A 26,489-nucleotide genomic window follows, 5' to 3' on the forward strand; every position below is an offset into this window, starting at 1 on the left:
CCAGACCGTCACTCCATCTACCCCCTCTGCCAGATTCTCCTGCCAGTAGTGTGCAATCGCGCTGCGCATATACTGTGTATAGTCTGCCTGTTGGAGATGCCACGAGGACATCCGCCACCGGAATGGCTGGCGTGTCTTGCGCAATTCGATCCGTATCATGACAGGGGAGTGATCAGACAGCCCCCGGGGCTGAATTGCGGCCTGCTTCACCCTGCCAAGGAAGGCTCTCGGTACAAACACACAGTCCAGCCGTGAGAAGGAGCCATGCACAGCAGACACATACGTGTACTCACGCGTCCTGGCATGCAAGTGACTCCAGGCATCCACCCAGCCCAACCCATCAATCATCGCCTTTAACTGTGTAGGGGAGGTCGCCGCTACGACCCCTTGCGACCTCCGTCGGTCCAGGCACCCATCAAAAACATTGTTCCAGTCACCCCCTATTACGGCCAAGGAGTCTGGGATCTCGGCCCACAATTCAAACAGTCTCTCAGCCAAGGACCATTGTAAAGGGGGCGGGCATACAAACTACCAAACACCACCGGCTCCGCACCAACCATGCCTTTAACAAACACATACCGGCCCTGGGGATCAAGCCAGTGACGCTCGTGGGTATAAGACAGTCTCCGATGGATAAGAATGGCCATCCCCCTCGAGCCCCTAGAAAACCCTGCATGAAATACTTGATGGTAACCAAATCGCTGTAAGCTCAGTGCCTTTGTCCCCAGCATATGCGTCTCTTGTAATAGCATCACATCAGCTGAGTCCCTCTTACCCCAGCGCAAAACTGCTCCATGCTTGATTTTGTCCAACATGCCCCTGACATTCCAACTCAATATTCGCATAGAGTCACCAGTGAGTTCCTGCCTTGAGATATCAACCATTGTCCAGATGGAAAAGTCTCTGAGGACCCCAGGACCCGGCCCAGGTACCCAACACCATATACGTCAATGCAGCAGAAATCACGTGCACCCCCCTCAAAACACCCACCACCCCCCGTCCCTTCCCTTCAACCCTGCTCCCCAAACTGCCCAACACCCGTTCCCCACCCCCCACCCCTATACCTCATGAAACACTGAAGTACCTGTCGCAGCATGGGGAGCTTCGGGCCCAAAACAGAGCGCCCAAAGCCAACCATACCAATGGATCCCAACTACTCCCCCCAACTAACAGAACCTTCCCTCAGGGCCACCCCCCCTACCGTGGGAGGACTAGGCCGCCCTATAGGTCAGTACCCCGAACCCCATTGTACCACAGTTTTCAGAACACGAGTAGATCGAGGCTGTCAGACACCTCCAGCATCGTTCCCCTTGATCCAAACCAAGGTCCAGGTCACACTGCACCCGATGCTATCCACTCGACCGATGGAGCAGCCACACCGGGCCCTCTGTGGAGTCCAACAAAGGATAAGGGTTAAGTAATGAAGGCTGAACTCCCATGGTGCTCAGTTCTCTTTCCCCGACTGATCGGTGTCGGGCTGCGTCCCATCTGGGAGGCCACCACGGGACAGGGAGCGTTGTCGTGACCGAGATTTCCTGTGTCGTTTACTCCTGACGGCAGAGTCGCCCCTCTCCTGCGACGATCCACGCGATGGTCCAGAACCTAGGCCCGGCTGGGCGTTCGGTCGGAGCCTGACCGTCTCATCCGTCCACCTGAACACTGCTTCCGGGGTATCAAAGAAGTGGGTCTTGGAGTGGAAGACAACTCAAAGGCGGGCCGGGTACAGCAATGAATATTGGATCTTCAGACCACGCAGTTTGGCCTTCGCCGCCAGGAAAGAGTGGTGCTGCTGCTGTACCTGTTTGGTATAGTCCGGGAAGATCATAATCTTGTGATTGTCAAACAGCAGAGTCTCTTTGGCCCTCGCTTCCCGGAGTATAGTGTCTCTATCGTGAAAGTTCAGGATTTTAGCAATGACCGGCCGAGGCCGTTCCCCCACCGGCGCTTTTTGCGTCATGGCTCTATGTGCGCGCTCCACTACAAAGCAGCGCGACAGGACGTCCGGGGGAAGCCAGCTCTCTAGCCACCGTGTCAAGAATGCATCCATGGGCCCCTTCTCGCAGTCCTCTGGAAAGCCCACGAAGCGTAGGTTATTCCTTCGCGCTCGCCCTTCTGAGTCCTCAACGCGAAGTACCAGCCCTTTCTGGATTTTGTCCATCTCCGCCACTTTCTGTGTCAGGGCGCCAACATCACCCTCCACTCCCGTGATCCTGGTCTCGGTCTCCGCGATGCGGGCGACTGCGTTGCGGAGATCCTGTCGTAGCAGCATGACATCAGCTCCCACTGCGCCGATTTTAGCGTCTAACATGTCCCTTGATTGTGTGATGGCTGCCATCAGGGCCGCGTTGTCTGGTCCCGTGCTCTGGCCACCCCCAGCGGCCCCGGACCCCCCACTGGGTCCAGTAAATTTGTCAATTGGTCCTTGCTTGGTGGAACCATTGCCACCCCCGCCTCTGGTCATGGTCAGGATGGTTTAGGCGGGCTGCTCCGTGCCCGTGGCAGACCTTCAACACGCCGCAGTTCGAATCCAAAGTCCACCCGGAGGGCCTAGACCCACTGATGCCAAGGCCGGGAGGCCCGCAGGGCGCTTTGCTGCACCGGATCGCCACTACCGAACACCTCCACTGTCCAGGCACCCAGCGAGCAATGGCCACTATTGTTACTCGGGCCAGGGCCACAGCAAAGCCCCCGACCCCGGGCCTCAGGCAGGGCTCCCCCGCCCTAACAGGAATCGCTGTATTAAATCCGACCCCTCACCTTCATGTGGTCACGAAACTTCAGGCCCCGACCTACCGGCTCCACACCGGCCGCCGCCGCCGTAACAGCTCCAGGCACCCGCCTATATCTGTGGGTCAGGACGGGCACGGCAGGGCACTCAGGCTCAGGGCGACCAGGCGACGCTGCTTCTCTGGGCCACCCTGGCCCCCAGTCCGGTCACAGCACAGAAGAGGCGAGGTTTGTTCCGGGGCTCCGCAAGCCGCCTCGCAGGTATGTCCAGCAGAGAGGCTCTCTCCAAGATGGCGCTGGCACCACACTGCTCCCGAGCCACAGGTCTCTCCGCGCCCGGGGGTCACACTGCAGGGGCCCACACACTCGAGCTGTCGGGCCGAGCGTGCCCCTCCTCGCGCCGATGATCTGCCTCCAGCCCCGACTCAGATATGGCCACCACAGCCCAGGGGGATCCGACTGGTTCCCCGGTCCGTGGGGCCCGCCACCGATACCGCCTCCTCACAGCTCCCAGCAGCGTTGGCGTTCTGCTGGCGGCAGGAAGCTCCGTTGCTCTCTCCCCGGCCTCCGGCTGCCAACTGTCCCTGGGAACACGGGGCCCGCTGGCGAGCAAGCCGGCCGACGTTCGGAGCCTCCGGCTGGGATCAGCACAAAATCGAGGCCCCGGCTCTCCACACGGCAGGTAGGCCCAGGGGGCGCCACCGCCGCCAATCACGCTAGCCAGGGACCAGGGACCCCAAACGCGGCACCGGAGGGTGCACCCTGTCCACTACTGCCTCCGATGTCACAGTGTGGCCAAGGATAGGTTCGGGGTCAGGATAAATTCAAGGATTAATGACGGGCCGGCGGGAGCTCTAGGAAGCTACGTCCGCCATTGTCACCCTCGTATCCACGCCCCCTGGATCCTGGTTTTTAATAGCTCTTATGTGTTGGAGTACCCTCTTGTGCCCAGGTAGAGTTGTGCTTCCGATATATTTCAATCCACAGGGGCACTCCAACACATACACCAATGATCTGATTTGCATGTGAGACTCTTGGTTATTTCCCTATTGGGTCCTCCGTATGGTGTTGTGGTTTCAGTGGTGTTGATGCCGTGCTGGCAGGCCTTGCAGACTTTGCATTTGTAAAATCCTTTTCTCTGTGAAAGCCATCTGCCCTTGGCTGGCGGTCCACATGGATCGCTTACCATAAGGGTGTCCTTCATTGACACTGCTCTCTTGTATGTAATGAGAGGGTGTTTTGGCACCGTTTTACCTATTACCGGGTCATGTTTAATGTAATGCCAGTTTTTTTCTGATAATCTTACGTTCTTTATTGTGGTCTAAGATAAATCTAAAAGTGTTAGTACTTTCATCATTCACACTTTTCTTTTTCCTCGTTGAGACTAAAGCTTGTCGTTCTACTTGATTGCATTTTGCAAGAGCTTTTTTGAGGCATGTATTGGTATAACCCCTTTTCTTAAATCTGGTTAAACAGTCAGCCTGTGCTGTTTTTGCTTGCTCGCTGTTGCTACAGATTCTTTTAATACGCAGTAGTTCGCCATAAGGGATACTTTGTATTAGGTGGCTAGGATGGGCACTGCTGGCATGAAGGATCGCATTGCCCACAGTGGGCTTGCGATGTAGCTTTGTTTCCAGTTTGTTTTGATCAATATAGATGTCAACATCCAGGAAAGTAATTGCCTTTGGACTTATTGTTGCAGTAAAGTTGAGATTTAGATCGTTCTGATTTAAAGCTTCTATGAAGTTAATAGCTTCAACGTCACTACCCTGCCAGATTACACAAAGGAATGTCTCTGCGTGTTTTACAATGAGGACCTGCTCCTCCCACCAGCCAAGATGTAAACAGGCGCAACTGGGGGCGAAACAGGCCCCCATAGCAACACCTCTTAACTGTTGGTTGGTACATTATAACCTGAAACATGAAGATGTTATTAAATAAACACAGTTCAATCATGTCCATGATCATTCTACTATGTTCATTATATAAATGTCCTTTTCTAGCCAAAAAATACTTAATAGCTCTTAGCCCATCACTATGTTTGATAGATGTATATAGTGAGGTTACATCTAAAGCAATCAAAAGATATTTGCTGTCCCATTCAAAGTCTTTTATCTTAGTTAAAAAGTCTCCAGTGTCTCTGATATATGAGTTCAGATTGCAAACCGCAGAGACGCCCCGCCGCGCAGGAAGCGGTACCTTTGGTGCTTGATGACCGAGTGCACCAGGAGGAGCTGGGAATGCCGGTATTGCCAGGATGGATATTGATGTGAACTGCTGCAGTTTTTCCTCGCAACACCCACTAAGGAACTGTATATATATTTTTTTTAATGTACTGAGACTTGGCGGCAACCTCTTTGGTTAAGTTACGGACTACTTACCCCAGAATGCCACTGTGCTTGAGGACGTCCCACTTGGGCGGGGTTAAAACTATGAGTCCACACAGCTGCTGGGACTTTGTGCATGCAGCCAGTGAACATGGGCATGGGGCCTGAAACATGTTTGGCGCATCGGTTGTGCGGTTTTTAAACGCGCTGTGCATATTACCTGCAATAAACGATGGCTCTATTTCCACCTGAGCAGGCGTCTCTATGCAAGGCAACTTGGATTTTTGTGATATATATATATATATATACACACACACACACACACATATAGATATATATATATAGATATATATCTTACTGATACAAAATATATAAAAAATAAAACATATTATTCAAAAAACGTATTTTATTAACCTATTTTGAATTGTGAAAGTAAAGTAACATTACATTTCATTACAAAAATAATTCAATTAATTGTAATTAATGCTATACATCACTTTTTATAATGAGTAAAGCACGTTTTAATTTTTTTTCCTTACCTGGGAATTTAATTTTAAATTTAAACTTCAGAAAAATAATTTTTATATAGTTTTAATTAAAAATCCATTCAATAGTGCTGCATTATTTGTTACTTTATTCTATATACAAAGGATTGAAGAGTTAATGAATGTGAGATCTAGGCACGACTGCAGTGCGTTGGTGAACATCTGGCTATCACTAAAGTGCCTTTCACACAAGTATTTGTAGATGCCGTTAAAGGTACCTGCCTCCATGGATCTGGCGGATGAGTTTGATGAGCGCCTCTCTGTTGTTCTCCCACAGCTCAGGCAGGTGAACTGCCTCCGGGTATTTACAGCACGACAACTCAAGGGTTAACTCGTAGCACTGACCAGTGATGTAGTTATAGTCCTGTAAACCACCTGCAAAGACAGACAGGACCTTGGTGAAAGCGGGAAGAGAGACTCTTGTAGCAGAAGCTTGAGAGAGGTAGAACACAAACCCTTGTATTACTACTCTTGATAAACACCAGACCACCACCCGCTGCTCACGAGCTACAACGAATGCGGCGGCTGCTCAACAAGGTCCCTCAACCTTGGGGGGCTGCAGCTGTGTGCAGTAAACACAGTAAGTTAATAACGGGATGCACGGGTGCGTGTCACCTGACAGAGGGTCACATTGGATGCTTGTGACTGAGTAACCCATCTGCTGAACTGAAATCCGGCCTGGAGTTACCACTCCACAATCACTGCCAGAAATGTCCTGAGAAAAAGCAACTCAGCCCAGAGCATGTGGGACTTGCTATGAATGAAACCTCAAGATTGCCCTAGTTGCCTCCTCTGAGGTCAGTGAACTCTCACTAATCCCGGACTCTGAGAACCACCCCCACTGGACAGGAAACCAGAGGTATTGTACTGAACTGACCCTTCGAAGAAGCCCTTTGACCTCTGTACAATCACTTACAGTTTCTTCAAGGCAGACCAGTGCTCGGCGTCTTGGCTGGCATCTTACTGTCGAGCTTGTGTTAGTTTCTTCAAGGCAGACGGGTGCTCGGCGTCTTGCCTGGCATCTTACTGTTGAGCTTGCGTTCGTTTCTTCAAGGCAGGACTTTGCTTGGCGTCTTGGCTGGCGTCTTACTGTTGAGCTTGCATTAGGTTCTTCAAGGCAGACCAGTGCTCGGCGTCTTGGCTGGCATCTTACTGTCGAGCTTGTGTTAGTTTCTTCAAGGCAGACGGGTGCTCGGCGTCTTGCCTGGCATCTTACTGTTGAGCTTGCGTTCGTTTCTTCAAGGCAGGACTTTGCTTGGCGTCTTGGCTGGCGTCTTACTGTTGAGCTTGCATTAGGTTCTTCAAGGCAGACCGGTGCTCGGCGTCTTGGCTGGCGTCTTACTGTTGAGCTTGCGTTAGTTTCTTCAAGGCAGACTGGTGCCTTGCATCTTACTGTTGAGTTTGCTTTTGTCTCTTCAAGGCAAAGCGGTGCTCGGCGTCTTGGCTGGCATCTTACTGTTGAGTTTTCTTTTGGTTCTTCAGGGCAGACAGGTTCTCGGCGTCTTGGCTGGCATCTTACTGTTAAGCTTACGTTAGTATCTTCAAGGAGTGGATGACGACCAGCCGCCTGAAACTGAACTCGGACAAGACGGAGGTCCTCATCCTGGGCTCCTCTCCCTCCGCCTGGGACGACTCCTGGTGGCCTCCCGCCCTGGGCACCGCACCCGAACCGACAGACCATGCACGTAACCTGGGCTTCATCCTGGACTCCTCCCTCTCCATGACCAGGCAAGTCAACAGCGTCTCCTCGGCGTGCTTCAACATCCTACGCATGCTACGGAAGATCTTCTGGTGGATCCCCACAGAGACCAGGAAGACCGTCACCCAGGCCCTCGTCACCAGCCGACTGGACTACGGCAACGCCCTCTACGCCGGGACCACCGCCAAGCTCCAGAAGAGACTCCAGCGGATCCAAAACGCCTCAGCCAGACTCATCCTCGACATCCCACGATCCAGCCACATCTCCGGACATCTGAGAGACCTTCACTGGCTCCCCATCAACAAGAGAATCACCTTCCGCCTCCTCACCCACGCACACAAAGCCCTACACGACCAAGGCCCGAGCTACCTCAACAGCCGAGTCAACTTCTACGCTCCCAAACGCCACCTCCGATCAGCCAACCACGCCCTCGCCGCCGTCCCCCGCATCCGAAGAGCAACCACAGGAGGAAGGTCCTTCTCCTACCTGGCCGCCAAGACCTGGAACTCACTCCCGTCCGACCTGCGCCTGACCCAAGACCACCTCTCCTTCAGGAAGAAGCTGAAGACCTGGCTGTTCGAGCAGTAGCGGCACCCCCCCCCCCCCCCCCCCCCAGCGCCTTGAGACCCTACGGGTATGTAGCGCGCTTTATAAGTGTCACTGATTGATTGATTGAAGGCAGACGGGTGCTCGGCGTCTTGGCTGGTGTCTTACAGTTGAGCTTGTGTTAGTTTCTTCAAGGCAGACTGGTGCTCGGCGTCTTGGCTGGCATCTTACTGTTGAGTTTGCTTTTGGTTCTTCAGGGCAGATGGGTGCTCGGCGTCTTGGCTGGCGTCTTACTGTAAAGCTTGCATTAGTATCTTCAAGGCAGACGGGTGCTCGGCGTCTTGGCTGGCATCTTACTGTTGAGTTTGCTTTTCTTTCTTCAATGTAGACGGGTGCTCGGCGTCTTGGCTGGTGTCCTACTGTTGAGCTTGCGTTAGTTTCTTCAAGGCAGACTGGTGCTCGCGTCTTGGCTGGCATCTTAATGTTCAGCTTGCATTAGTTTCTTCAAGGCAGACCCGTAGCTCGGCGTCGTCTTGGCTGGCGTCTTACTGTTGAGCTTGCATTAGTTTCTTCAAGGCAGACAGGTGCTCGGCGTCTTGGCTGGCATCTTACTATTGAGCTTGCCTTAGTTTCTTCAAGGCTGACGGGTGCTCGGCATCTTGGCTGGCGTCTTACTGTTGAGCTTGTGTTAGTTTCTTCAAGGCAGACCGGTGCTCGGCGTCTTGGCTGGCGTCTTACTGTTGAGCTTGTGTTAGTTTCTTCAAGGCAGACCGGTGCTCGGCGTCTTGGCTGGCGTCTTACTGTTGAGCTTGTGTTAGTTTCTTCAAGGCAGACCGGTGCTCGGCGTCTTGGCTGGCGTCTTACTGTTGAGCTTGTGTTAGTTTCTTCAAGGCAGACAGGTGCTCGGCGTCTTGGCTGGCATCTTACTATTGAGCTTGCCTTAGTTTCTTCAAGGCTGACGGTTGCTCGGCATCTTGGTTGGCGTCTTACTGTTGAGCTTGTGTTCGTTTCTTCAAGGCAGACCGGTGCTCGGCGTCTTGGCTGGCGTCTTACTGTTGTGCTTGAGTAGTTTCTTCAAGGCAGACCGGTGCTCGGCGTCTTGGCTGGCGTCTTACCGTTGAGCTTGAGTAGTTTCTTCAAGGCTGATGGGTGCTCGGCATCCTGCCTGGCATCTTACTGATGAGCTCCATTGTTGTGCAGCCTTTGTTAGTGTCCCTGGCTACTGCATGGTTATTGGGCAGCATGCTGGGAGGGTACTGTTGCTTCCCACAGGCATCCCTGGGCTCCTCGACTGTACAGCTAACACACTTGACTCTCATTGGAGACATCTCAACCAAAGTTGAGACGTCGGAGCTATCCAGATCGGCATCTACTCTCACGGCCACATTGTCCGCACAGAAGTGGAGCAGACCTGTGGTTACTGCTGAGGTTCAGGTCTCATTATATTTACTCTGTATTAGTTCTAACTTGCTGCGGATCTCTCTCTAATATTCATTACGCTTCTGCTCCTCATCTGAGAATAAAGGGAAAATCAACCCGCAGACACTACTCTACCGCGCTTTGCCGATACTGACCTGAAACAGCAAGCCCCCTCAGTCTTCTCTCTCCTTTCCCTGGTTCCTCCTTCCTTGTCTATTGAAGTATTGAATTATCCCCTCCACAGAGAGTGGGCGACTCTCTGTAAGCAGATCTACGTCCTTTCAAGACAATCAAGCACTGCATCGACCCCCAGGCCAGGCCCACCCGTCCCTCGCTCCACAGAAACTGAAGCTCCGGCAGCACATAAACTACATCAGGCCTGCGTCATCCATAACATCCACCCCTACCCGGGACTCCCTCAATGCTCAGACTTCCAAGCCCGCTCTCCGCAGTTATAGGTAACATACTCAAGTGCCTCAGAGTCACTTCCTATGAAGATGATGTCTTACCCTCGCCCTTCATCAACTCTCTCTGGAGACGCTCTCTCACCCCTTTGCCTCCCAGGCTCAAGGCACAAGACTCTCCAGGTCCTCCCACTCTTGAACAAACCTACACCAGGCCCTAATTAGCTCCACCGCTGCTGTTTCCAGGCTTTATTTGTGACCTCTGACCCTCTGGGCCGGTCACCCCACGCAACGCGCACACTCCCAGTGAGTGAGCCCAGGCTGCCCCCCGTTCCCGCCGAGTGCTGCCGCTACCCGCAGCTGTGCTCCTGGCCCTCGACCGCTGTTGCTGCATTTGCCCTGTTTGCGCTGCGTTGTATTATCCCTGTGTTAATTTTGTTCTTTGTTTAATTTTGGTGTATTTCTCCCCCTGTTTGCCCCTTGTTGTATTAATTTTGTTCCTTGTTTAATTTTGGTGTATTTCTCCATCTGTTTGCCCCTTGTTGTGCCCAGCCCCTGCCGCGTTTCCCGCCACCTCCCCGCCGCTGCCCCCCTGCGGCCCCACCCCTTCCCTCTGTCGCCCATCCCATTTGCCGCCCCGCTCCCGCCTCCCAGCTGCTTCTCCCTCGCTCCGCCCCCCCCACTCTCCACATATGGCAGAGAGACGCGCAGCGGGCGCGCCAAAGTTAAGCCCGTCTGCGCCCGTCCGCGCCTGGACCGCGCCCAGCGCCAGGACCCCTGGCCCCCACCGACGCAAGACGACCCGACAAACCAACGACGCCACAGCCCTCAACGCACTCAATACCGGCCGGACCCCCCACCTGCTGCCGGGCCGCCCCGAAATGCTTCCACGGACCCTTCACCTGCACAACCTGCAAGTTCACCTGCCTCCGAACATGCACCGCGCCCGCCAAGCCAAACCCCAGCAGCGACCTCAAGTGCATCCTGTTCAACACCCGCTCCGTCCACAGACACGCCGTCGAACTCTGGAACCTGCTCGACACAACATCACCAGACGTCGCGTTCCTCACTGAAACATGGATGAACGCCTCCTCGGCCCCCGACATCGCCATCGCCATCCCGGATGGATACAAGATCATCAGGAGGGACCGCGTCAACCAGACTGGAGGAGGAATCGCCATCGTCCACAAGAACACCATCCGCATCACGACCGACGCCGACGACACCTACACCGCCGCCGAACACCTCCACTTCCAGATTCACACCGACCCAAAGACTACCCTCAGAGGCAACCTCATATACAGATCCCCAGGACCACGCACACAATTCAGCGAAGACATCACAGACTTCATCAGCCCACACGCCCTCCCCTCCGCCGACTACATCCTCCTAGGGGACCTCAACTTCCACCTGGAGAACAACAAGGACCGCAACACCGTCACCCTGCTGGACAACCTCGCCAACCTCGGACTCAAGCAACTGGTCAACACCCCCACCCACTACGCCGGCCACACGCTTGATCCCGTCTTCTCATCCAGCAAGCACATCGCCTTCAGCCACTCCACCGGACTTCACTGGACAGACCACAGCTGCGTCCACTTCAGCTTCAGAAAAACCACTACCCACCACCACCCGCAACAGGTTCCTCAGAGAAGCTGGAGCAAGATCACCGCCGACCAACTCACCACCTCCCTCAGCCAGAACCCACCTGCCAGCACACCGGACCTCAACGAAGCAGCCCGCAACTTCACGCAGTGGCTGACCGCCTGCGCCGACGACCTCCCACCACTGAAGAACCCTTCCAGCAAACCCAGAAGCAAGAAGGCCCACTGGTTCACCGACGAACTCAAGGACTCCAAGAAGACCTGCCGCACCCTCGAGAAAGCCTGGCTCCTCGACAGACCACTGACAACATGACCGCCTTCAAACACGCCACCCGCAAGCACCACCAGCTCATCCGCACCACCAAGAAGAAATCACTGAAGGATCGACTGGACAACAACGCCCGCTACAGCAAGGAACTCTTCAGCATCGTCAAGGAGTTCTCCAACCCCAGCACCGGGAACAACGACATCACCCCATCACAAGATCTCTGCGGCTCCCTTGCCTCGTTCTTCCACCGCAAGATTGCTAACATCCACTACAGCTTTGGTGCACCATCTTCGCACCCAACCGTCGAACCAATGCACCCCACCGCCACCACCACACCTGGACCGCGGTGACCACCGAAGACACAGCCCGCACGATGGACACCATCCACTCCGGATCTCCGACTGACCCCTGCCCCCACCAGGTCTTCAACAAGGCCGACTCCACCATCGCACCCCAACTCGAGACGTCATCAACACCTCCTTCGACACCGCCACCTTCCCGGAGAGCTGGAAGCATGCCGAGCTCAACGCCCTACTGAAGAAACCAACAGCGGACCCCACCGACCTCAAAAACTTCCGCACCATCTCGCTTCTCCCTTTTCCTGCCAAAGTCATCAAGAAGATCGCCAACAGACAGTTTGCCGCCTTCCTTGAGACGAATGGATCCCTCGACCCCTCGCAGTCCGGTTTCAGAGCCAACCACAGCACCGAGACCGCCCTCATCTCAGCCACCGACGACATCCGAGCCCTTCTCGACAACGGGGAAACAGCGGCACTCATCCTCCTGGACCTCTCCGCCGCGTTCGACACTGTTTGCCACCGCACCCTAGTCCAACGCCTCAGCAACACCGGCATCCAAGAGAAGGCATTGAAGTGGATCATCTCGTTCCTCGCTGGAAGAACACAGAGAGTCCGCCTTCCCCCGTTTCGCTCCGAGGCCACCGAAGTCATCTGCGGCGTCCCGCAAGGATCATCACTCAGCCCCACCCTCTTCAACGTCTACATGAGACGTCTCGCAGCCATTGCACGCCAAGACAACCTCAACATCATCTCCTACGCCGACGACACCCAGCTGATACTCTCCCTCACCAGAGACCCCGACACCGCCAGAACCTGCCTCCACGAAGGGATGAAAGACGTCGCCGAGTCGATGAAGAACAGCCGCTTGAAACTGAACTCAGACAAGATGGATGTCCTCATCCTTGGGCCATCACCCACCGCCTGGGACAATTCCTGGTGGCCCCCAGCCCTGGGCACCGCCCCCAAGCCGACAAACCACGCACGCAACCTGGGCTTCATCCTGGACTCCTCCCTCTCGATGACCAGACAAGTCAACGCCGTCTCCTCTTCATGCTTTCACACCCTCCGCATGCTCCGCAAGATCTTCAAATGGATCCCGATCGAAACCAGGAAGACGGTCACCCAGGCCCTCGTCACCAGCCGGCTGGACTACGGAAACACCGTCTACGCCGGAACCACAGCCAAGCTGCAGAAAAGACTACAACGCATCCAGAACGCCTCCGCCCGACTCATCCTACCCCTCCTTCGACGCAGCCACATCTCCGGCCACCTGAGGAACCTGCACTGGCTCCCCGTCAAAAAGACTATCACGTTCAGGCTCCTCACCCACGCAGACAAGTATCTCCACAACCGGGGTCCCAAGTACCTCAACGACCGCCTGACATTCCACACGCCCACCCGCCAGCTACGGTCCGCTAGCCTCGCCCTCGCCGCCGTACCACGCATCGAAGAGCCACCGCCGGAGGCAGATCCTTCTCCTACCTGGCGGCCAAGACATGGAACTCTCTCCCCATCCACCTTTGGCTGACCACCTCGCCTTCAGGAGACAACTCAAGACCTGGCTGTTCGAGCAGTAGCGGCCCCCTTCCCCCAAGAGCCTTGAGACCCTTCCGGGTGAGTAGCAGGCTATACAAGTGTTATGATTGATTGATTGATTGAATATTTTTGTGGATTTCAGTGGTGTTTTCTTGATGTTTCTCAAATCTTTTGAAATCAGTTCTCATCAGTGTTCATTGGACAGCCTATCTCCCCAAAATAGACATTCACTCTGCCACGACTCCTTCTAGTTTATATGACTTATAATGGATTAAAAACTAAGGGCCAGATGTAGGAAGGCTATTACCGGTCGGTAACGGCTGAATTAACGAATTTCGGCCGTTACCGACCGGTAATAGGCTTTTGTGATGTATGGGCCAAAATTAAGGATTCGGTAATTTACTGAATCGGTAATTTAAGGAATCAGTAAATTACCGATTTCTTAAATACCGATTCGGTAAATTACCGAATTCCTAATGTAGGGAGCACTTAAATGAGTGCTTATCCCATGTTAGGATTCGTTATTTACCACCAACTACAAATTGGTGGTAAATAACGGAAAAAAAAACAAAAAGCAATTTTATGCAAATTGCTTCAGTGCCATGTTGCAGACGTACATGCCCTTAGGGAATGTATGTCTGCAACATATGCACCCATACACAATTGAGGGGTGCAACAGGGTATCAAAGTGACACCCTGCCACCCTTCAATGTTTTCCCCCTTTTACCGAATCAGTATTTACCGATTCAGAATTTACCGAAAAATTACCTTCATACTATTTACCTATTCTTAAATACCGAATCGTTAAAATTCGGTATTTAAGAATAGGTAAATAGTATTCACCTACATCTGGCCCTTAGAGTGCGGAATGTAAGTACGGACTCAAGAACCCAGCAGTAAAGTGCAGTTGGGTAAAAAGCCAGGATTTCCTGAGGTATCACATACGACAATGGAACACTTGGCAGCTATGAATTTTGTGGTATGTGCAATGTCTTGGGTCAAATGCACGGTGACAGCACTCTTTTCACAAGTACCTGTCACTACACATTGCATTGAATATTTAAAGTCTGGGGTATTTGGCAGTTGAGCTGCTACTTGTTAGAAAACAAAGCTAACATCTAGGGCGGTCGACCTCAAATCTGGGGAACAGGGTTCGAGTCTCGCGTCGCCTCAACATCCTGCGATTCTGGGCAAATCACTTACTCTCCCCTAACAAAAAATGAATGTGTCCTAGTGTAGGGCAACTAGCGCTCATGTACAGTGCTCTGATACCTGATACCTTCGGGTCAAGTTTGCGCTATTTGAAAAAACTCTGACAAAAAAAAGCTGATTTGTCAAAGGGTTTTACCCCTTCTAGGAGATTTGAAAGGGTATGGAGAACTGACTACGCTGAGGCAAGGAAAAGAGAATATGCAACTACTTTATCAGATTACAAAAAAATGATTGTCGAGGAGAAAAGTAAATATTTTACTCAAAAAATCCTGGAATCTAAAAACTCCAGCAAGGAGCTATTCAAAACAGTGAAAACATTAGCTAAGCTCCCAGGGAATCTACAGAAGATAGAGAACCCCGAATTCTGTAACATTCTTGGAGAATTTTTCAGTAATAAAGTGGAGGCAGTGTATAAAACTTTTAGAGATCGCATGAATAGACCTGTGGAGATAAAAACGCCAGGGATTTATTCATCAGCCACTGACATAACTTTCTCTTTTTTCCCACCTACTGAGGATCAGATCGTCCAAGTAGTAAAAATAACAAAGGCCGGAGGTCCGTCAGACCCTTGCCCTCCAAACAATTTTCATCTGTGTCCAAAGCTGATCAGTGAACAACTTAGAATAGTCTTCCTAGAAATAATTCAGTCAGGCATATTTCCAGAATCATGGAAAATGGCTTTGATTCGGCCTTCGTTAAAGAAAGCCAATATGGACCACACAGAACCTAAGAGCTGCAGGCCAATATCTAGGATTCCCTTCTATGCCGAAGTGTTGGAAAAGCTGATTAATAGGCAGATCATGTCCTTTATCGCAGAAGGGGAACTATTAGATCATTCTCAGTATGGTTTTAGAGAGGGGCATGGAACCGAGACCGCCTTGGTGATGGAAGTAGAAGAATTAAGAAAAACTCTGGATGAAGGAAAGAAGGCCACCTTGATATTGTTATATCTATCGGTGGCCTTCGACACGTTCAACCATGAAATCTTGATTGGTAGACTTGAGGAACTGGGTTTTCAAGACAGTGCCACCAAATTATTGACATCATTTTTAACAAATAGAACATTTTTGGTAGAAATGGATGGTAGGGTTTCCAAACCATTCGAGCTGCCATGTGGGGTACCTCAGGGCACATCCTTGAGCCCCACTCTTTTGAACATTTATGTGGCCCCGCTGGCAACAATCATTAGACTATGCGGCTTCTCAGTCATATCATATGCCGATGATACACAGCTGGTGATCTCAGTATCAAATAATATTGAGGAGATGGCTGATCGTTTTAATATCTGCATGCTACAGATTAACACATGGATGCAGAAAAATTGCCTCAAATTGAACGGCGATAAGACAGAGGTTTTGCTACTAGGCCCCAACACCTCCCTCTGGTCCCCAAGGTGGTGGCCGTCTGATTTGGGCGATTGCCCAGTACCAGTCTCAAAGGTTAGAAACCTTGGGGTAATATTTGACCAAAGACTGACATTTGAAGGTCAAATTAACAAACTTATCTCCACCTTCTGGGGCATCCTAAATATTATTATGAAGATCTGTCCGTTTATCCCTATGGATACTTTAAAAACGGTGGTCACTGCATTGGCCTTATCGCAATTGGACTACTGAAACGCTTTATACGTAGGACTTCAGTCACAGCTCCTACTTAGACTCCAACGGATGCAGAATTCAGCGGCAAGATTAATCTTAGATATCCCTAAACATGAACCAGTAACTAATCGATTGAGGGATCTCCACTGGCTGCCGGCAGAGAATTATATTTAAGGCTCAGTGTCTTGCATTTAAGGCATCACAGGGGAAAGGACCTCTTTTATCTGAGAACACATCTCCGGAAATACTCTCCTTCCAGAAACCTAAGATCAGCACAGGCAGACTTATTGGTAGTCCCGAGGTACAAGCAGCTACGCTGGGGGGGTGGGGGGGGGGGAGTTTTATTGTTGGCACGGCTAAGGTATGGAACTCCCTTCCTTTAGAGATTAAAAATAGTAACTCCCTGATCTGTTCAGAAGTCCGGCTGAAACCCTGGCTGTTCAAAAACTAATAAGTTCATACAAAATAAAATTAGTTGGTATTTTAGCTTCTAGGCTGTTTTAGCGCCAAGACGCCCTTGGGCATACGCGGCGCTCTATAAGATGTCAAATCAAATTATTCTGTGTCTCTGGGAAATGTGATAGTACATATTGTCCAGGATTCTTCTCGGACGGCTGTTTCACCAATCAGTCAAAGAATGAAACACTGCCAAAACCTCAAATATGATTGTATTATTTCCAGATTCTCTACAGTGTATAAAATAATCAGATCAGACCTAAAACGCGCCTCCAAACCCTGCAGCTTCAATCCAAGCACTGAACGCTGGAAGAAACAAAAGGAAGAATGAACACTGCTTCCGTTACACGCCTAAACAACAAAACCCAAACAGAACAATCTTAGGCCAGTCTTTCTTGTTGATACCTTTGATAACAAAAATACATTGAATAGGCCCCCTCAGGAAGAAATAAAAATGGCATATTCTCTCTCTCTTTCCTTTCTTTGAATGGCATATTAGTTTGGAGTTGTGCAGGTGTGTAAGAAATGGGGTTACCGATTCGATTAGAAAAATCTTTATTTCGATCACATGATCATAAAAGATATACATCACATCACATTATAAAAAAGTTTTAAAAACTCATTAAACAACATTGGTGATCAAGGTTTTAAAAAAGGTGTGCCAATAATTCAAATCTGTCCTGAGTCTCCAGGTCTCTTTATACAACGAGTTCGGGCATACCACATTGAAGTTAAAAATTTGGATAGTGCAAAAACTGTAGTAGGAGTTAGATCTGTCTTTAAGACTCTGTAAGCGGGTAAAAAAGTTCTGAACCCCAAGTTTCTAAGCAGGGGGACTAGCCAATATTTCCTGCTCCTCTCACAGGCCCCGAAAAAGGGGTGGTGATGAACGGAGTGTCTGAATTAAGCAGACCACTCTTACCCAGTCCAAAGATCAGGGCTTGATCCATCACCGTTTTTTAGCTCACTGCCCCATCCCAGCTCAGAACCTGGCTACATGCAAATTAGTCTGTCCCTGGCCCAGTGCATCATGAGAACAGGGCAGACCAAACTACCAAGCCAATTCTTTTACTGGAAAGGAAACAAGCTTCCAGGGACTGGTTTCTGGCATTACAGCCGTCTTCGGCCCGGCTTGCTTGAATCCTGATGGTGCAGTGAGCAAGGGACTCATGTCTGAGCATACCCTTCCACGCTTATGGTGGACAAAACGATTCAGAAAAGGGGGTGGTGATGGACAGAGTATCTGAATTAAGCAGAAGACTCCTACTCTTTGGACTGGGTAAGAGTGGTCTGCTTAATTCAGACACTCTGTTCATCACCACCCCCTTTTCTGAATCCTCTCATAGGCCCGGCAAAAGAAGACCACATGGACATCGTTCTCTTTTGAGTGGGCACATGCCAGGCAAGTTTCTGTGGAGGAGCGACAAGACCATGATGCTGTGAATGATGCCAGAGGAAGAGTTCCATATCTCCATTGGAGGAATAGTTTCCTGGTTAGTGCCGGAGTCATGGCTTCTAGGACACTTTCCAGTTGATAAGAATCTTTAATTTTTATGAACTGTTTGGATAATGATCCATCACGAGTGCCTTCGGCAGCTCTGAGGAGCATGCGATCGTAATAGGCTCTAGAGAGCACCTTTTTAGTGATCTTAGTGCTAGTATTTACTGGATCCAACCATAGTTCAGGGAGTCCAATTGCCTCAAAAGTTCTCTTGATGTAATTCAGACAAGGTGTTCTTGTGGCGTTGGGCAACTGTAAAAATTCCTGCAAGTCAGCTCTGTAAGTTGAGAGGTCTGGACTGCTCCATAGACGCCACCAGAATGCTAGATGTTTGAGCCCCAGCTCCTCCGTTATGGGCCGAAGGTCCATATCCAGCCTGAGAGGGAGTAATGGAGTACTCTGTGGAAGAGCAACAATCTGTCTCAGGAATTTATTCTCAATAGTTAGTTATTTTGGTGATGGAATATGGCCCCACAGCTCGCCCCCATATGTGACACCCCCCCGGGCCTGTGCCTTGTAAATGTGAATAATAGGGGTAAGTGGCCGGTAGGGTGATTTGTTCAGTAGTCTCATGGTACCACCCACCAACTGTGCCAGTTTGATGTTTACTTTTGACTGGTGGGCCGACCACGTTAAGTTTTCATTGAGGGTGATCCCCAGATATTCGATTGTGTGCACCTGTTCCAGTTGAACTGTTCCCAGCTTGGGCGGTGGGCGGTTAAGGGGCTTGGGGTTGAGAATCATGTATTTTGTTTTCTGTGGGTTAATTTCGAGTCCCCGCTCTGAGCAGAACTCCATAAACCCGTCCAAGAATCGTTGTATGCCCATTGGGGATTTAGACAGCAGCAGGGTGTCATCGGCAAACATAATTGCAGGCACCCTGCTGCCAGTTAGTTTTGGGGCGTCAGTGTTGGGAATCCTGGTCAGGTGGGAAATTACCCCGTTCACAAAGAGGCAAAACAGGGTCGGTGCGAGCACGCAGCCCTGTCTTACCCCTCTGCGAACGGGGAACCTTTCGGTTAAATTGCCACCTCTACCACACCTAACGCGGGCGTAGTTGTTATGATGTAATCTCATCAGGATGGCCAAGATGTTGAGGTAATTGAAATTTTTGTTGTCAGGTATGTCCCCTAACGAGTACCCCATCGTCTCCATGTACGAGTCAAAGTGCATGTAACTTCCCTTCGCAACCGAATTTGATGACGCAAATACATTTGCGTCCAACGTTAACATGTCCTCTATCAGATCCACCATGAATGGATTGATAATTCAGTTCCTAAGTATGCCGTGCCACCGTCTTTACATGGTGCACTTTCACGTTTTCCTGGCTCTGCCGAGTTAGGCCCTGATTCCTGCCATTGAACCACTTCTTTCCCGTCTCTGTCTCCGAAAGCTGCAACGTGGAGATGAAATGCATCCCTGACCTCTGCCTTACTTCCTGCCAAGCGAGCGGTGCCCGGCTCGGCCTGCTCTGCCTGCCAAAAACAGTATTTTGCCTTCAAGTTATCAGCGTAGCCAGCTCAGCCTCCTCGAAAACACATTCCTGTCTAGTAAAATAAGTAAATAGCTCCCCGGCTGCAGAGTAAAGGGCAAAGCCTTCCTGTCCTCCTCATGTAATTCATTGCTCCCGTTACCATGGTAGGCCCTGGCTCCGCACACGCATACACCTAGACACGCATACATTTAGTATAGAATAGCCTCTGCCCGAAAGACCTTTTCCTCCAGTATAAACATCCTCCAAACACAAGATATCAGATATGTTTTAGGAACAGGTCGATCTGACATGCCAGACTTATGTCTCTTCTACTAGTGTTAAAAGTCATACCCTTAGCTTCCTCCAGATGCACGTCAAACACACGTCATATTAGCTGCGCGCGCATCCAGGCCATAGGTTTCAGCTGACTCTGCAAGAATTCACTAAGCATCCACCTACTTATGACACTTTTCTGTGACGTTTCTAGTCCACGCCTCTGTGCACACCCATGTTCACACCTTTTTGCTACGCACATATGTTCTTATCATATACATTTCACTAGTCACGCCTACTGTAATACAATGCTATTGTGTCATTTTACTATATATGTCATGTACTGTGAATAATTCGTTGACATCTTTCCTGACATCTTCCCTTACATACCCGAACCCTTGTATTGATGGAATAGATCTCCATTGACTCGAGTCATTTCTGAATTAAAGCCCTTTAAGACTCAGACACCCCGGACTCTGCCTCTCTTTTTATTGAGCTATTCTTTTACTTGTAATTATATGGCAAACCTGTATACAGTACAATATTTACCACATAATTTGGCGCCCGAATAGGGACCCCTCCCCCACCCCACGCGCCGGAGATGCGTCGCAGGCCTTGCCCCCTGCCACGGCCGTGACGGACCCCATGCGCATCTGCAGGATTTCCTGTATCTCCCTCAGGCCCACGGAGGTGACGGAGACTGCGGTCGACATCCAGACGAGGCGGTGAGGAGTGCGGAGGATCCCGACCAGAGCCCAGCCGAGAGAGCAGCGTCCGAGGTGTCGAGAGGCCCACCTGTAGTGCCGAGGCGCATGCGTAGTGCGCAGCTGAAGCGGTGACGTCAGTCTAGTCCAGTCGAGTTTCCGAGGCCTTCCGTTCCGTGCTTCCCGGTGAGTACCGTTGCTAGGGACGCATCAAGCCAGACTCATCCTCGACATCCCACGAACCAGCCACATCTGCGGACATCTGAGAGACCTTCACTGGCTCCCCGTCAACAAAAGAATCACCTTCCGCCTCCTCACCCACGCACACAAAGCCCTACACGACCAAGGCCCGAGCTACCTCAACAGCCGAGTCAACTTCTACGCTCCCAAACGCCACCTCCGATCAGCCAACCACGCCCTCGCCGCCGTCCCCCGCATCCGAAGAGCGACTACAGGAGGAAGGTCCTTCTCCTACCTGGCCGCCAAGACCTGGAACTCCCTCCCGACCGACCTGCGCCTGACCCAAGACCACCTCTCCTTCAGGAAGAATCTGAAGACCTGGCTGTTCGAGCAGTAGCGGCACCCCCCCCCCAGCGCCTTGAGACCCTACGGGTATGTAGCGCGCTTTATAAGTGTCACTGATTGATTGATTGATTGCATTAATTTGTATCCGGTCAAGACGGGTTTGGGTACACAGACCCGGTCTGCACTGTTTTAGCAGTGTATCTGTACTGTTTAGCAGTATATCAAGTAATTCCTGTATTCAACGGTTCAATTTTATTCTCGTTATAGAATTAGCGGGTAGTCAATATATGTTCGAAATGTTTCAATGTGTTTAATGTCGTGGTATGAGTGACTGTTTGCATATTATATTGTGTTCATTGTTTTCGTGTCCATTTTAGAGGCAGCAATGCCTTTGTTCTCGAAGTTACGACAGATAGGGACTAGGAAACAGATTCTTGAAGAAGCAGTTCCCATCCCACCCAGGGACACTCCTGGACATTTTATGTACCACAAGCACGGCTTAGATGCCATATTATATCTAGATTTGTGGGTGGATTACACGAAGGACTTGTCAGAGAATCAGAGATGGCCTGTTACAGGGACATGGGATGCCGATTGCATCATGAGAGTAGAAGAAGCGTTATGGAAAAAGAAAGCTAGACAATCACAGAAAGATGCCATTGAATTGTGGCGTAAAGAATCACATAGACGAACAGAAAAAGCGTACAGAAAAGCAGAGAAAAGTAGAGAGGATTCCGAAAAAGCCAAAGAAAAAGAACTAATAGAAGAAGGAGAACGAGTTAGAATGGAACAACACGACAGACAGAGTAATGCCATTGTGACAGGACTGTATCCAGTTCTGGCCGAGGGCCTGCCCAAGGCGACCCCGGAAATACCGAAAGATCTGCCCCCTCCATTGGTTCCGACTAAATTACGTCATAAGACCGCAGCAGACATTTTCCTTTCTTCCTATTTAGACGACGTAGCTCCCGCATATACTAATGCACCTGCCCATGTACCCGTACCACCTGCTGACGTTAACCTACCCCACGATCATCTACCCCCAGGTCCGCAACAGCAGACTCCACCTGCACCACATCCTGCACCTGTTCCTGCACCTCTTCCCGCACCTGTTGTCACTTCCCCTATAGTTCTCCCTGGTGGTATTCATCCACTTAATCCTTTTGTTCAGGGTCCAGTCCCGTTACAAATACCGACCCTACAGTCAGGTTATGCTCAAGCCTCCGCCTCAGGAGGAGCTAGAGGAGGTTTTCGCACCCCGCCACAGTTACAACGTATGACAATGAGAGATTTCGCAATGTCACGAACTCCTAAAGGAGCTCCAGCCGAAAAACTTCAAGAACAGCTTACTGATTGCAGATATGATACAGTGCCAGGAAGAACAGGACCCATGTTGTTAGCATCCCTACGTTTAAGACGTGTTACCGATTATTTAGTTTTACTGCCAGAAATGCCAGAACATCTAGACAATATGTATCATTTTATTAGAACAGGAGAAAGACCGGAGTGTGTTGGTGAAGCCATGTCACGTCAGAAAGTTGAGACTCAAGGTATAATAATGCGATTTTTGGTTAATTGTTTGATAAGAGAACAAGATCAGGCCGGTTTTCCAGAAGGAGAGATGAATAGATTGATCAGATGGAGTCAGAATATTGCAGAGGGTAAACATGACAGAGAGAAATGTGTACATGCCATGGTCAGAAAAATCCGTTCAGAAATAATTGCAATACATGTCCGCCGAGAGTCTGATAGGCAACTCGAGTCAGATGTCGAGAAAACCTCAGATGAGGAAGAACAACCAGAGACTACAGCAGAAACCTCGCAATTACCAAATAGAGACATGATAGAATACGTAGGTAGAGAGAAACTCCCTAGATCATCTCCTCTTGAACGGCCCTTTGACAGACCCATTCGTTTATAAAACAAGAAACGTTACCTATGTCCGATACCGGAGCGGTATTCCCTTGAGCATGTATTCCAAAATACTGACAAAGTACTGAAAGACAGAGTAGGTTATCACGAACTCAATACCTTACGGGAACAAGAACTAGCCCGGTCTGCAGTACAGTGGGCCGGGGATGACAGCATATACAAAGACGATTCAGTAGCGCACACATTTTTAAGTCTTACCCCAGAAGAACAGCGACTAGCTAGTATATACATGACCCAACACCTTATTATACAGTATGAAAACCAAGCATCTGATCCAGGTCCGTTATACAGTTTGTTGCAAGATTTACTCCTGAGAAGATGGAGAGGCCTAGGTACCGATTTAATTGAAACGATTTTAGAACAACGTCACAAATATAGAACTTTCTTGACTCCACATCTTGTTTCCGTTCCACCCCCAGTCAGGCAGCCATATCACTTAGACAAACAGAATCCCTTACGAGAAGTACATCCAGTCAGGAGAGCCGATGATACCCTTGAACGCGTGTTCGTTTACACGCCTATAACTAAAATGGAATTATTGGAAATGAAGAAAATAGTACCCAGCCACGATAAAGACCCTGCAGGTTTCCACCGTGAAATAAAAGACATGTTACTCATGGGTGACTACACCTATCCCGACATTATGAAAATATTGAAAGTGTTACTGCCTGCCGGTATTTACGAGAAACTCAAAGAAAAAGAATGGGAGGTGGGAGATAAAAAGATTGATTGGGCTGCATTAGAAACCGAGGAAACTGGTCGAACCCCAGGTGTAGGTCTTGGGGAGAAAACTAAAGCATTACCAGGTTTATTAGTGCAGGTTTTGCCTAGACTGTTAGGGACTAAAAAGGAGGATTGGGACGCAATCTCAGCCTGTAAACAGAAACCCGACGAAGACACTAGTGATTTTTATTCCAGATTCGAGAAATGTTTTATTATTAATAGTGGCCTGAAAACAAGTAGCGAGTCATATCTACACCTGTTTGTGTCAAAATTAGTCGAGAATTCTTTGCCTCAGGTTAAGAACCGTGTTTTGAAAGTTGAGTGTACATGGCAAGCAAATACGCCATCCCAAATGTTACAAATGTTACAATACCATCAGAACAGAATTAGAGAGGAACATGATCACGAACAGAGACGTATGAAAGACACGAAAATGAAAATGTTAATTGCTCAGTCAGTTCCAGCAGATGGCCAGAAAAAGGGCGCGACACATTCAAATAATTCAGCGGCTCCCGTTAAAGGGACATGCAACTATTGTAAACAGCCAGGTCACTATGTAAACGAATGTGCAGTTTTGAAACACAATATCTCCACGGGTAAAACCAAAGAGAGACCACGTCCGCCCAGACAGGATCAGGTCCAGCAACATGTTCCACAAAACGAACAGCCTATGCATGTTCCACAACAGACCGTAGCGGTACCACAGCCCCAACCCATTGCCGCTACTCAACATGTCACACAGCAGATGTATCAGTATGCCCAATCTGATTACCCCGACTATCAGCAATACACATGAAACAGCCTAGAGAGGGAGGTTGGCTTGCCCCTCATAGAGGTTCCTGTAGATCAAGAGGGTCCCTATGTACATAGTCAGGTATTAGGGAAAGATAGAAAGTTTTTGATTGACACAGGGGCAAGCAGAACAACCATCAGTCATGAAGAGGTTCCAGGGGCACCCCTCTCAGGCTCACAGAATGTTTCCCTTGGATTTTCAGGAAAGCCTATTGTTAATGAAGTATCGAAACCAGTACCCCTTGCAGTTGGTCCATTGTCCCGAACCACAGATTTATTGCTCACGAAATCATGTCCAGAAAACTTGCTTGGTATAAAAACCCTGAAAGCTCTATGAGCTGTAATTTGTTGTTCTCCGGAAGGAGTCAGGCTGTACCTTCGTGACTTCAAGGGCCATTATGTATTGAGAGATTTTGACCCCAGGTTACAGAACGTCCCTGCACATTTATGGGCGAAAGGCCCCACTGATGTAGGTTGTATGCACATTACACCGTACCGTGTTACACTCAAGCCAGGAGTTATACTACCCCGTATCCGACAATACAAGTTACCACCAGATGCTGTAGTGGCTTTACTGAAAATCATTGACGAGCTCATTGCACAAGGAGTGGTTGTAGAAACCGACTCCAATGTTTGTAATTCTCCTATCATTCGATTCTTAAACGTACTGATCCAAATGCACCTCCAGGTTATTGATTTACGTGAATTGAATAAATGCGTGGTACCACAGTATCCTGTGGTCCCGGATATCTCCTCATTATTGACAGCTATTGATTCAGAGGCGACGTTCTTTACTGTAATCGATCTGAAGAACGCCTTCTTTAGTGTCCCCATTGATCCGGAAAGCCAGTATCTTTTCGGATTCTGTTTAAATGGCCGAAGCTTCAAATTTGCACGCGCACCTCAAGGATTCACAGAAAGCCCCAGCATCTACAGCCAAGCATTGAAACGACAACTTGACAATATTCACATGCCTCCCAATACTGCCCTACTACAGTACGTCGATGATCTATTGATCACCGCCCGAAGTGAACCAGAATGTGAACAAGCCTCACTGACAGTTTTGTTTCTCTTGGCGGACAAGGGACACAAAGTGTCTCCTTCGAAGCTGCAATTCTGCGCCCAGCAAGTTGTGTACCTTGGGCACTTGCTGTCCAAAGAGGGGAGACAGCTGACACCAGATCGTATCCAGTTAATTGCACATCTTCCACAACCCAAGACACAGAAAGAAGTACGAGCCTTTGTTGGACTCACTTCTTATTGCAGACAATGGATTCCCCAATATGCATTTCTAGCTAAACCACTCATACAGTTGACAACACAGGAGGCAGCGTCTTCGACTGCCCTCCCTTGGACTCAGGAACATACACAAGCTTTCGACGAATTAAAGAAAGCCTTATGTCAAGCACCAGTGTTAGCGACACCATGTTACAGCAAACCTTTTACACTTTTTGTCACAGAACGCGATGGCACAGCATTGTCGGTTCTCACTCAGCTTCAAGCAGACAAACACAGACCGTGTGCTTATTTCTCAAGCACATTAGATCCAGTAGCCCAGGCCTTGCCTGCGTGCTTGAAATCAGTTGCAGCGACAGCTCTAGCAATCAGACAAAGTGATTCCATCGTATTGGGACACCAAATGACAGTACAGGTTCCACATTCTGTGGAAGTTCTCCTAAACAGAACACAGACCCAACACTTGACTATAGCACGACTGACAGGTTATGAACTGACATTATTCCAACCACACATAGAAATCAGACGTTGTAATACACTGAATCCTGCTACACTTTTACCATCAAGCACAACAGATCCTACTCCACATGACTGCGTAGATGTAGTTGACACAGTTACGAAACCCAGACAAGACCTGACAGATGTCGCATTACCCGATCCAGACCTGACACTTTATGTGGACGGTTCAT

At 49.9% G+C, this 26,489-nt stretch overlaps 1 protein-coding gene across 1 annotated transcript in view; it reads right to left on the reverse strand.

The window, feature by feature from the left end:
• LOC147718068 (carboxypeptidase M-like) overlaps window positions 1–26,489 on the reverse strand; it is a 217,412-nt gene that overhangs the window by 107,322 nt on the left and 83,601 nt on the right. The window contains exon 6 of the mRNA XM_086919901.1: window positions 5,822–5,974. Within this exon, the coding sequence (XP_086776027.1) occupies window positions 5,822–5,974 (153 nt within the window). The remainder of the gene's footprint in view (window positions 1–5,821; window positions 5,975–26,489) is intronic.

Source organism: Lissotriton vulgaris, chromosome 5, assembly GCF_964263255.1.
Source record: "Lissotriton vulgaris chromosome 5, aLisVul1.2, whole genome shotgun sequence".
Lineage (NCBI taxonomy): Eukaryota > Metazoa > Chordata > Amphibia > Caudata > Salamandridae > Lissotriton > Lissotriton vulgaris.